General features: G+C 36.3%; 1 protein-coding gene across 5 annotated transcripts in view; it reads left to right on the forward strand.

Moving 5' to 3' along the window:
• Positions 1-12,024, forward strand: part of PPP3CC (protein phosphatase 3 catalytic subunit gamma) — a 100,022-nt gene that overhangs the window by 67,909 nt on the left and 20,089 nt on the right. For all 5 annotated transcript variants that reach the window (XM_080796516.1, XM_080796518.1, XM_080796514.1 and 2 more), the window contains exons 7-10: positions 3,313-3,390; positions 3,477-3,571; positions 7,772-7,897; positions 8,795-8,866. In XM_080796516.1, coding sequence (XP_080652642.1) covers positions 3,313-3,390; positions 3,477-3,571; positions 7,772-7,897; positions 8,795-8,866 — 371 coding nt within the window. The remainder of the gene's footprint in view (positions 1-3,312; positions 3,391-3,476; positions 3,572-7,771; positions 7,898-8,794; positions 8,867-12,024) is intronic.

Below are 12,024 nucleotides of genomic sequence, written 5' to 3' on the forward strand. Positions count from 1 at the left end.
CTTCTAAGCAACCTTGTTGTATTACTTTCTGAGTCATTTAAATTTTACTCCCTTCTAAAATTTTTTTTGAAGATTTTATTTATTTATTTTGAGAGGGAGAGAGAGTATATGCACACGCTGTGGGTGGGGGGAGGGGCATAGGGAGGATCTCAAGCAGACTCTGTACTGAGCATGGAGCCTGACACAGGGCTGGATCCCACAACCCTGAGATCATGACCTGAGCCAAAACCAAGAGTCAGATGCTCAACTGACTAAACCCTTGAAAAACTTCTCTTTACATTGCTTAAAATAAAGAGCATAATACTTTTTTATTATTTGTACAACATAAACTGGTATGATTTCTTTGGAGATAAGCTTAACAACATCTCTCTATTATAAATGCCAAGGGCCTTTGATCCAGAAGTAGTTCTTTTTTTTTTTTTCCCCTAAAGATTTTATTTATTTATTTGACAGACAGAGATCACAAGTAGACAGAGAGGCAGGCAGAGAGAAAGAGGGGGGAAGCAGGCTCCCTGCTGAGCAGAGAGCCTGATGTGGGCCTCGATCCCAGGACCCTGAGAACATGACCTGAGCCGAAGGCAGAGGCTTTAACCCACTAAGCCACCCAGGCGCCCCAAGAGTTCTTCTAAAGTGTATTCTTCTAAAGTGTATTCCTGTGTCTATACAATTGATGCTTGTTATTTACGAATTCTGATCTTCAAATTTGCCTACCAGCTAAAAATTACTCGCAGCTGCAAAGTCACCACTCATAGCACAATCACGGTCATTCAGACATGCACATGTTCAGAATGATGAAAAATTTGTCACTCCATGTGTGTCCGTAACTGAGGTTAAAAAGGAGCTGCTTTGCTGTCTTGTTTCAGCTTTCATGCTTTAAGTTATTATTACACCATTCTTTTTGTGGTCCATTTAGTGCAATATTTTTCACATTTTTTGTTGGTGATTTTGCTATGTAAAATGGCCCCCAACATAGTGCTTAAGTGCTACTAAGTATTTCTACATGTAAGAAGGCTATGATGTGTCTTAGAGAGAAAATACGTATATGTTATATAAGCTTCATTCGGGTATGACTTAAGGCACTGCTGTCCATGAGTTCCATGTTAATTAATTAACAGTTAAATATGTTAAATAAGGTGTCCTTACACAGAAACACACATAAAACAAAGTTATGTATTGATTGGTTAATGAAAATGTGACCAGAGGCTCACAGGACCCTAACTGTGTATTTTCTTTAGGAGCAGTGGTTCAGATTTGACTAATGTAATATTTACAAAATAGCTAGTGCAAATATCAAGAATCAACTATGTAAATGTGCAGATGTATAAAATGACAATTGACCCTTAAACAACATGTGTTTGAACTGCACAGGTCCACTTAAACACTGGATTTTTTGATATAAATATAATACAGTATAGGAAAGTATTTTTCTTGCTTATTTTTTCTTGCTTAACATTTTCTTTTCTCTAGCTTACTTTAGTGTAAGAATACAGCATATGATACATAAAACATACGAAGTATGTGTCAATTGAATGTTATGGGTAAGGCTTCTACTCAACAGGCCAGCTTTTGGGAGAGTCAAAAGTTACATACATGAGGGGTGCCTGGCTGGCCCAGTCTGTGGAGCATGTGACTCTTGATCTCAGGGTCGTGAGTTCAGACCCCATGTTGGGCATGGAGACTACTTTAAAAAGTTCTACATCCAAAAAAAAAAGTTCTACATCCAAGAAAAAAGTTATACACAGATTTTTGACAGCATGGGAGTCTGCACTCCCCACATTGTCCAAGGGTCAATGGTACAAGGTTATTTACTGCTGTACTATTTATGATAAATTTGTTTTTTTAAGTAGGCTCCACACGCAGCAAGGAGCCTAACATGGGGCATGAACTCACAACCCTGAGACCCTAAGATTTAGAGTGAGATACTTAACCAACTGAACCACTCAGGTACCCTTATGATAAGAGATTTAAAACAACCTAAATGTTCAATAGAAGACTAGTTAGTTAAATACCTTGTGGTATATTCAGATAATGGAATATGTCAGACTATTTTTTTAATTAAAAAAAAAGAAAACAAAACAAAACCTTTATATGTGGATATAAAATACAGGCATACCATATTTTATTGCAGTTCGTTGTATCACGCTTCATAGATATTGAGTTTTTTACAAATTCAAGGTTTGCAGCAATCCTGTGTTGAACAAGTCTCTTGGGTATTATTTTTCCAACAGTATTTGCTCACTTCATGTCTCTGTGACACATTTTGGTAATTCTCCCGGTATTACAAATTTTTTCATTATATTTATTATGGTGAATTGTGATCTGTGATTACGATCGGTGAAACCTCAGATGATGGTTAGTATTTTCATTAGAATACAGTTGGGTGTAATATTTGCATTTACTGGGACGCCTGGGTGGCTCAGTTGGTTAAGCGGCTGCCTTCCGCTCAGGTCATGATCCCAGCGTCCTGGGATCGAGTCCCGCATCGGGCTCCTTGCTCCACAGGAAGCCTGCTTCTGTGTCTGCCTGTGCTTGCGCGCGCTCTCTCTCTCTGACAAATAAATAAATAAAATCTTTAAAATATATATATATATATATTTGCATTTACTCCTGAAATATTCCTGCATAATATCAACTTGGCATTGATATTACCTGCGAAGCTGTAAGTAGATTCTTTAGCTTTTCTAACAATTTGATAATCTGAAAATTGTGTGTTCAGTTCTTAGCACCTAATCTCTCTTTCTCTCTCACTGTCTCACACATGTACACACTACCCTGGTACTTTTTTTTTATATCAAGACAAGAAAAGTTTTGGTGTTGTTATGTTAAGGGTTAAGATAAAAAGATTAAAAGGTAGGGGAGCTCTTTTCCTGTTCTAAGGTCTGTTATCTGCATATTTGATCTGGAATGAGGTGTATTAGTGAAGTGGAAAGTGATTATTGCTAAGCCATTAATAAAAGTTCAGTGGTATGTCAAACCTATAATCTGGAAACAAATTCAACTAATAGGATCTTTACTTTTCCCCTTCCTCCTATTAAAAACCAGTTGTTTTAGGGGCATCTGGGTGACTCAGTCATTGGGCGTCTGCCTTCGGCTCAGGTCATGATTCCACGGTTCTGGGATTGAGCCCCGCGTCAGGCTCCCTGCACGGTGGGAAGCCTGCTTCTCCTTCTCCCACTTCCCACTGCTTGCGTTCCCTCTCTCACTGTGTCTCTCTGTGTCAAATAAATAAATAAAATCTTTAAAAAATAAAATAAAAAAATAAAAACCAGTTGTTTTAGTTCTGGGCTTATGTTTTCTAATTTTCTTTTTCAGCTACCCTGCAGTTTGTGAATTTTTGCAGAACAATAATTTGTTATCAATAATCAGAGCCCACGAAGCCCAGGATGCTGGGTAAGTTATATTAAAACTGTACCAATTATCACTGCAGAGTTTTTGCCTTTTATACCAAGACAGACAGACTGTTATCTCTCTTCCAGGTATCGAATGTACAGGAAGAGCCAAACAACAGGCTTTCCATCACTCATTACAATTTTCTCTGCCCCCAATTACCTAGATGTCTATAATAATAAAGGTAAAGGAGCCCAGTGATATTTGAATTTGAATTTGTGAGTAATTCTGAGCTCTAATATAATCATACGTATGTGTATATATAAGAGGCCTTAATTGAAACAAAGGCCAAGAAACTTAGAATTTAGGCTACTGCTTGGTTTTCGTCTCCTAAGGATTACTAGGCTCTTTGTAAATATAAATAAGGATCATAATAGGTCTGATGTGTACTCCTAAATCAGAATATAAAAAGAACAGGGGCACCTGGGTGGCTCAGTCAGTTGAGCCTCTGGCTCTTGGTTTCAGCTCCAGTCATGATTTTCTGGGTCATGGGACTGAGCCCCCTGAGTCGGGCTCTGTGCTCATTGGGGACTGTTTGAAGATTTTCTCCCTCTGCTCCTCCCCCCAACCCCCCCCCCGAAATAAATAAATAAATCTTTTAAAAAATACATAAGAAGAAGAAATTATTTCAGTTTCAAGTTAGATAGTCATCATAAATTATTACCTTTGGTGAATTTATTTGTAACAGTACCTTAATAAAGTATCACTACTTGGAGTTTTACTGTTTGTAAATTATTAAGCTGTTTTTGCTTTTCTTGAGGAATGGTACAAGTAGATGAATACTGTACAAAAAGTCAGAAAAATCATTTTAGTCCAAGCCCTGCCAGAAAGTAATAGTGTGACTTTAGGTAAGTCATATTATTTTTCTAAACCTCAGAGAGGTTTAAACAGAGAGGATTAAATATAAACATGCCTTCAATCCAGAAATTCTAAGACCTTATCCTATTGAAATTTTTATTTTTATATATGCCCAATATGGGGCTTGAACTTACGACCCTGAGATCAAGAGCTGCACTCTACTGACTAAGCCATCTGGGTACCCCAAAATCTTTTTTTTTTTTTTAATTTTTTATGATTCATAGTTTCTAAGTTTTGTATCAGGGCAGACTTCCTCTGTAATATCCTCTGTAACTATTTTGTTGTTTATAAAGTATGACTATAAAATAATAGAACTTCTGTACAAACATGCCAGAACATACATATCCAAGTGAGTATTGTCCCTTCACAGTAGTTACCTTGGGAAGCTATATGCTTATTCCAACAATGCTGCCATTGTTCAAAGCGTTTTCGGAACTCCTCTTTTGGCATTGCCTTCAGAATCTGCGACACATTCTTTTGATTATCCTCAGTGATGGGAAATCTTCGTCCTTTGAGGGTGGATTTGATTTTTGGAACAGCCAAAAGTCATTTGGAGTCAAGACTGGTGAATAAGGTGAGTGATCAAGCTAGATGATACCGGTTGGGGTCCGAAACAAGGTATGATTATAGGGTAATGAGACTGGTTTTTCTTGTGTTGCTTATAAAATGGGTCTGGAGGCGATTCCAAAAGAGGAGTTCCAAAAATGTTTTGAGTAGTGGCAGCATCTTTGGATTAAATATACGGTAAGGCAGCAAGGTTATTAAAAAGAGCACTAAGCTAGGAGTCAAAAATTTTAGTCTAGTCCTGCTTCACTTTTAAATTCACAGCTAACATGACACTTAAAATTAACTTCTCTGAGCCTCAGTGTATCTTTAAAATACCTGTCATAGAAGGTTGTTGAAGATAAGTTGGAATGCTAAAAATAAACGTTAAAAGTGTCTGTCAAACTCGAAGTTGCTAAAATGTCTAACATTTTACTGTTATTGTGCCTAGTGTGATTATATCAGAGGACAACACTCATCTCACATATAACGTCTGGTGTGTTTGTAGTTGGTGGTTTTTAAGTCTCATTACTTTATAGTCATACCTTGTAAATGCAGCTGGGGAGTTGAGTTTAAAAGAGGTCCACAATATACTTACTGCGTAGCCTGTTTAAAGGGACACCAAGGAGTGGCACATCTCACTTCAATCTGATTTGAATCAGTCATCTCAGTGGCTTACTATCCATTTTATTTTTTTTTTTTTTTTTTTTTTTTTTTTATTTTTTTTAAAGATTTTATTTATTTATTTCACGGACAGAGATAGGCAGAGAGGCAGGCAGAGAGAGGAGGAAGCAGGCTCCCTGCTGAGCAGAGAGCCCTATGCGGGGCTTGATCCCAGGACTCCGGGATCATGACCTGAGCCGAAGGCAGAGGCTTTAACCCACTGAGCCACCCAGGTGCCCCCTTACTATCCATTTTAAAAAACATTCTTTGACTTCAGTTCTCTCCCAGCCATCTAGTTTTTTAGATCTCGTCATTCTTTTCTGAGTCTTAGCTATCCCACAATACTCTGCTTCTCCCTAACTCCATTATTTCTTATTTTCTTCTTCCTAATATTCCCAGTATGTTAGAGACTTAGTTTTCTTATTTCTTCCATGATCAATGGTATGTGCTGCTTGTATTGGCAACTTCTTCAAGGACACTTCGTGGCCCTAGTCCTCATATTTGGGACGAAGAGCAAGCTCACTAGGAAGAGTGTCTGTTGCCTGCACAGTGGATTTATCAGTGTGCTCAGCTGACACCGGCCACCAGCACAGCAGTCACTTCACTCACTCACTAAGTGCCAGCTTGTTTTCTGCCCCACTCTAACCTGGTTTGGATACTGATTATTCCTTTAGTGAACTTTTAAGTCACAGTCCCGTCTACCAGACTTTGACACAATTGGTAACTTTATCTTGAAACATTCTTATTTTCCTTGGTTGTTCCTCAGACTTTTCTTTTTTAGGAAGGAGAGTGGTATATGAAAGAGTGTCTCCTGGTCCTCAGTTATTCCCCATCCAAGTAGCTCTTTCTTGAAAATGACAACCCTTTCCCCCTTTCCTTTTTCTCTTTCTTCTTCTGTTGCTTTTCTTTCTTGCATGTTGTTACCAACAATTATTTCTTATTTCCAGTGATTATGTGAAAGATCCTTAAGTCATGATTTTTAAAGATTTCTTTTCCTGTTTTTGTGTCCACTGAGAACATACCCAAAAGCAATTTGTTATGCTCTCATTTCTAATAATCCACTGTGAAGACCCACCTCTCACTTCTTTTTCCTGTGTATATTGAGGGAATTATTGAATAATTATATATTCATCGAACCTAAATAAAAAATAAGTACATGAAAATAATGGGACATGTATATTATATCCAGTGTTAGATTTTTAAGAGTAGGAGATCCTCCTTTCATGTATTTACAATCCCCATGGTACACATTTTAGATGCTCAGTAACTTAAATTTTGAGCACATGAGGCTATCCTTTAATAAGCAGAGAAACAGGAACCAGGAAATGACCTATATCTGTCATTTCTGAAGTGCTTCATAGCTGATTCTATTTATCATCACAGTAAGATGATAAAGACAATAGGGGCACCTGGGTGGCTCAGTGGGTTAAAGCCTCTGCCTTCAGCTCAGGTCATGATCCCAGGGTCCTGGGATCGAGCCCCACATTGGGCTCTTTGCTCAGCAGGGAGCCTGCTTCCCCCTCTCTCTCTGCCTGCCTCTCTGCCTACTTGTGATCTCTGTCTGTCAAATAAGTAAATAAAATCTTAAAAAAAAAAAAAAGACTAAAGACAATAATGCAAACAGCATTTCAGGGCCCATGCTCATGGTGATGAGTGCTTATGCTCATGGTAACTGGTTAAGTTCAACATTTATATGATTTATATGGTGTTAGCAGTATACTGACTCTGTATGGGAGAGATGGATATTTTTTAATCCTCTATGTAATATGCAGAGATGATACAATCTGCTTTTGAGCCATAAAAATTGCTCCAAGTTTGCCATCTGTATCCCCAACTATGAATTGATAATTGCTATGTTATAAACTCCCAGAGAGTTTATAAAATCTTTGGCTCTGGGTAATGACTAGCAAAACAGGCTGTGTTTGCTTAGTGAAAAATGTTTGCCTTCAAAAGAGAGCTGTAATTGTAACCATTTGGCCTATAAAGGGAAATTATGACAAAATTTTTCTAATGTGGAATGTGAGATTTCTATAGATGGTTACTGTGTAGTAGTGACCCTTTGAAGTTTCAGAGCTCAGTTTCTTTTGTACTTTTATTATATGAGATCTTTAGGTAACTTTGTTCCTTGTGATAATTCTTAAAAGAATGAACAGTATAAAATGCTCTAAGATTTTCCATCTGCTCTTAGATAACGAGTCCTGAACTTACAAATGGAAAGTAAGTTTATGAATTCTGTTTAGTAGGTGCACAGCTATACAAAGCATACCATTTGCCATGTCATGTTCCTCTGTACCAGATTTTCCTGCTTTTTCCTTTTTAGCTGCTGTGCTAAAATATGAAAACAATGTCATGAATATCAGGCAGTTTAACTGTTCTCCACACCCCTATTGGCTTCCAAACTTTATGGATGTTTTCACATGGTCTTTGCCGTTTGTTGGGGAAAAAGGTAAGAGAACTGGATGATCAGTTGTCTTAATTAGTGATAGAGCACACTTGTATTTGCATGAGCTTCCTGATGGTTCAGAAATGTTTTTCCTAAACTTACAGAAGCTAAATAAATAAATAAATAATAAAGTTATCAGAAGTATTTTCTGAAGTCTTTGTTCTCTACAAAGATTTTTGTGTGTGTGTGTGCTCTGATGGCTTTATACAATAATAATAAAGATTGTTTTTGTGTCTGTAAATACATCAGCATCATCAGGCACTTCTCAGAGAGTACAAAGATTTTTAAATGGCACTTACTTGATTTTTTATTTTATTTATTTAATTTTTTAACTTGGTTTTTAAATTATAGTTCTAGTTAATTGTGGTCTTCTTGTTGTAAATATTAAAGTAGCTATCCTACTATGATCAGGATGTTAAAGTAACATAAGTCACTATAGCATTCCTTCAGTGATTTCTTCAGTGATAAAGAGATTTAAATAGGAAATAGTGTCCTGTAGAATTTTATTTGTGCACCTGTATAAATAAACTATGCAAATATAAAATAAATCTGTTGGACATAGACCTGGTGGTTTAACTTCCTTGTAGAATGGGAGAAAATCTTTTCATGTACCTATCAGTGAGGAAAAGGCTCTGGACAGCAGTCTCATGAAATCAAGTAATTATACAATAGAATCTTCAAAGACCAGACTTTACTGAAGCAAGTAATTTCCCCAAATTCTATATAAACCTGAAGGTCTAGATTTAATGCTACTCTTTATAATTACTCTTAATAGCATAATGACAAATCATTTTTGTCTATATTTATTTAACATGTGTGTTTATTTAGACATTCTTATCATTTTAGAGAAAATGCCTTATTAATTGTATACATTTTGGGTTATTTTGTCTTATCATATAGTCACAGAGATGCTGGTTAACATTCTCAACATATGCTCTGATGATGAATTGATTTCCGATGATGAAATTGAAGGTAAACTTGCCTTTTCTCGTTTGAACTAGATATGAAGTATTGGTTTTGGTTTTAGTTTGTTTTGAATAATTTTCTTTGTCTTATTAAAAAAGAATTGTGTTCATTACAGAAAAATAAAATTTGAAAAGTACAAGAAACCATAAATAAGAACAAAAAAGTTAGCTGTAATCCTACCACCTCATAGATAACAACTGTTCACATCTTGATCTAGTATTGTTACCTGTCTTATATCTTTGCATATATTTTCCCCTCTTTTTCCTTTTTAACAAAAGTGAAATCATGTATTAGTATCATAACAGTTATAGTTTTTTAATAGACTAATTTTTAACAGTTATCTAGTTGTCTTTATTGATAATTTTTGTTATAATCAATCCCTGCTGTTGGATTTTGGATTTTTTCCGAATTTTTTGTTTTAAAACCCTACAGATTTAAAAATCCTTATAGATAAATCTTTATACATTCTGTCAACAACCAGTATTTATGACATGCCTAATATATGGGAAGTACTATTTAGATCCTTGCATGCAATAAGCTTATATTCTAGGGGAGGGAAGACAAACAATAAATGCAAGTCAGATGTTGATATATGGTATGAAAGAAAGGAAAGCAGTATTAGGAATTTAAGAACAACATTTTCTTGATTATTTTCATAGGATAAATTTCTAGAAATTGAATATCTGTGTCATTTAATACTTACAATTTTAAATCAGATACAGATAACCTCTAGAAAGGCTGTACTAGATTCCATTTTGTGTATGTGGTGTATAGTTCACAGTGCACTCTCCAATACTGTTTATTATCATTTTTATAGTCTAGTATTTTTAAAATTTTAATTTGTACTTTTATGATGACTAATGAACATTTTTTTAATTGACCACATGTATTTTTCTTTTGTGAATTGTCAATTCATACCTTTTGCCCATTTTCCTACTGGGTTATGTACATGTCTCTTTATTTTTTGCTTTTCTTCTTATAGCCTGTGAGGGATCTTTATATAGTAACATTTTGTTATATATGTAGTCCATATTTTTTTCCAAGTGTGTTGTGGGCAGTTTGATTTTAAAGGTAGGTCCTAACTTAACTGAGAATGCAGAAGGTTCTGGGAAGATGGTAGCACCTGAGTTCAACCTCTGGCTATCTCGTTTTCCAAGCTCTGTGCTAAAGTGATTCACTCAACTGTTAGGATAAACCATCTACATAGTGGAAAAAGTCTAGCTTACTGGGCAGATAGAGGGGTTCCTGAACATAGTTGTTTTAGATTCTGCATTGAAGATGAAGAGCAGGTGGAGCATAACTTATAAGTATCTTTATGTATGAGATAGGAGATAATAATGAACCAGTTTTTTTTTTTTTTAAGATTTTATTTATTTATTTGACAGACAGAGATCACAAGTAGGCAGAGAGGCAGACAGAGAGAGAGAGAGGAAGCAGGCTCCCCGCCAAGCAGAGAGTCTCATGCGGAGCTCAATCCCAGGACCCTGGGATCATGACCTGAGCTGAAGGCAGAGGTTTTAACCCACTGAGCCACCCAGGCACCCCTGAACCAGTTCTTCTTGAGGAAATAATGCAGACAAGAGAAAATTCAAACAAAATAAAGAATTTAAGTTAGGGAAAGATGGAATATGTAAGAAATAGATCTAGTAGAATTTATATTCAAATCTAGGTAGATATGGAAATTATTGTCAACTCTTAATGTATATACTAAGAAAGGATTCTTAATTACCATAAAGATATGCTTACAAAATTGTGCCAAAAATTGTATATAGGAATATATATTAAAGTATTGTCATAATGTCAAAACAGTCTAAATGTCCCTCAGCAAAGAGGGGGTAAATCAATTAGGACATATCCATATGATAGATTCTCTACATAGAATATTATTTTTCTTATGCAAGCCTCCTTTCCCCCTTTCTTTTCTGGTTCGCTTTCATTCAGCTTATTGTAACATCCTCATGTAACATTTCTGACCCCCCTGACTAGATCCAGTACCCCTATCGTGCTATCTCATATCATCGTGTACCTCTCCTTAGCATTTGATAGAATTGTAATTTTGCACTTATTTGTATTATTATAAGAGTAATATATTTTACTCCCACTCAACTGTAAACTCTCCAGGTGCTAGGACACATTGTTTTTTGCTTACCAAAATAGCCCTAAAGCTAAGTATAGTATAGTAGGCATGATAAGTAAATATTTGTTGAGTTAGATTGAGTGTTATTACGTGCAACTCTTAAAAAAAGAATGGAGTATGGGGCTCCTGGGTGGCTCAGTGGGTTTAAGCCTCTGCCTTCAGCTCAGGTCATGATCCCAGGGTCCTGGGATCAAGCCCCACATCGGGCTCTCTGCCCAGCGGGGAGCCTGCTTCCTCCTCTCTCTCTCTCTCTGCCTGCCTCTCTGCCTACTTGTGATCTCTGTCTGTCAAATAAATAGAATCTTTAAAAAAAAAAAAAAAAAAGAATGGAGTAGAGCTTTCAGTGCTAATATGGAAAATGTACTAGGTACTCTGTTAAGTACAAAAGTAAACAAATAGAATCCTTTCATTCCCATTTTTTACAGGGTGTGTAGATATCAGCCGATACATGCTTTTTAATTTTCTTTTCTGAACAGAAATGAAGAATAACTTTTTAGGTTATGATGGTGAATTGAACATACTTCTAATTCCATTCCATTCTGAAACTACACTAAAACCACAATACAATTTTGGTTTCAGTGATATAAACTAAGGATTTCCACTTTAGTAATGCCGCACTAGATAGTTTGAATCAACCCTGACTTAAGATAATTGTAAAGGCTAGACACAATATTCTAAAATTTGGTTTAGAGGCATTCAGAAAGCTAACAAAATAATTACCAAGTTGAGATCTGGAAAAAAATCTAGAGAGGTAAACTCAAAATTTGCGACTATTTCTCTCCTAGAGATATTCATGAATTTCAAAGGGACTAAGAGGCTGAGCAGCCCTCTTGATAGAAGCTAAAAAGTTAGGGCTTGGGGTTCCTGGATGGCTCAGTTGGGCATCCAACTCTGGATCTCAGCTCAGGTCTTGATCTCAGGGTTGTGAGTTCAAGGCATGTGTTGGGCTCCATGCTGGGCATGGAGCCTACTTAAAAAGTTAGGGCTCCTGGTTTGCCAAGGCTGATGTAAGGGCTGGTAAGTTTCT

The sequence above is a fragment of the Martes martes genome (assembly GCF_963455335.1).
Source record: "Martes martes genome assembly, chromosome: 2".
Lineage (NCBI taxonomy): Eukaryota > Metazoa > Chordata > Mammalia > Carnivora > Mustelidae > Martes > Martes martes.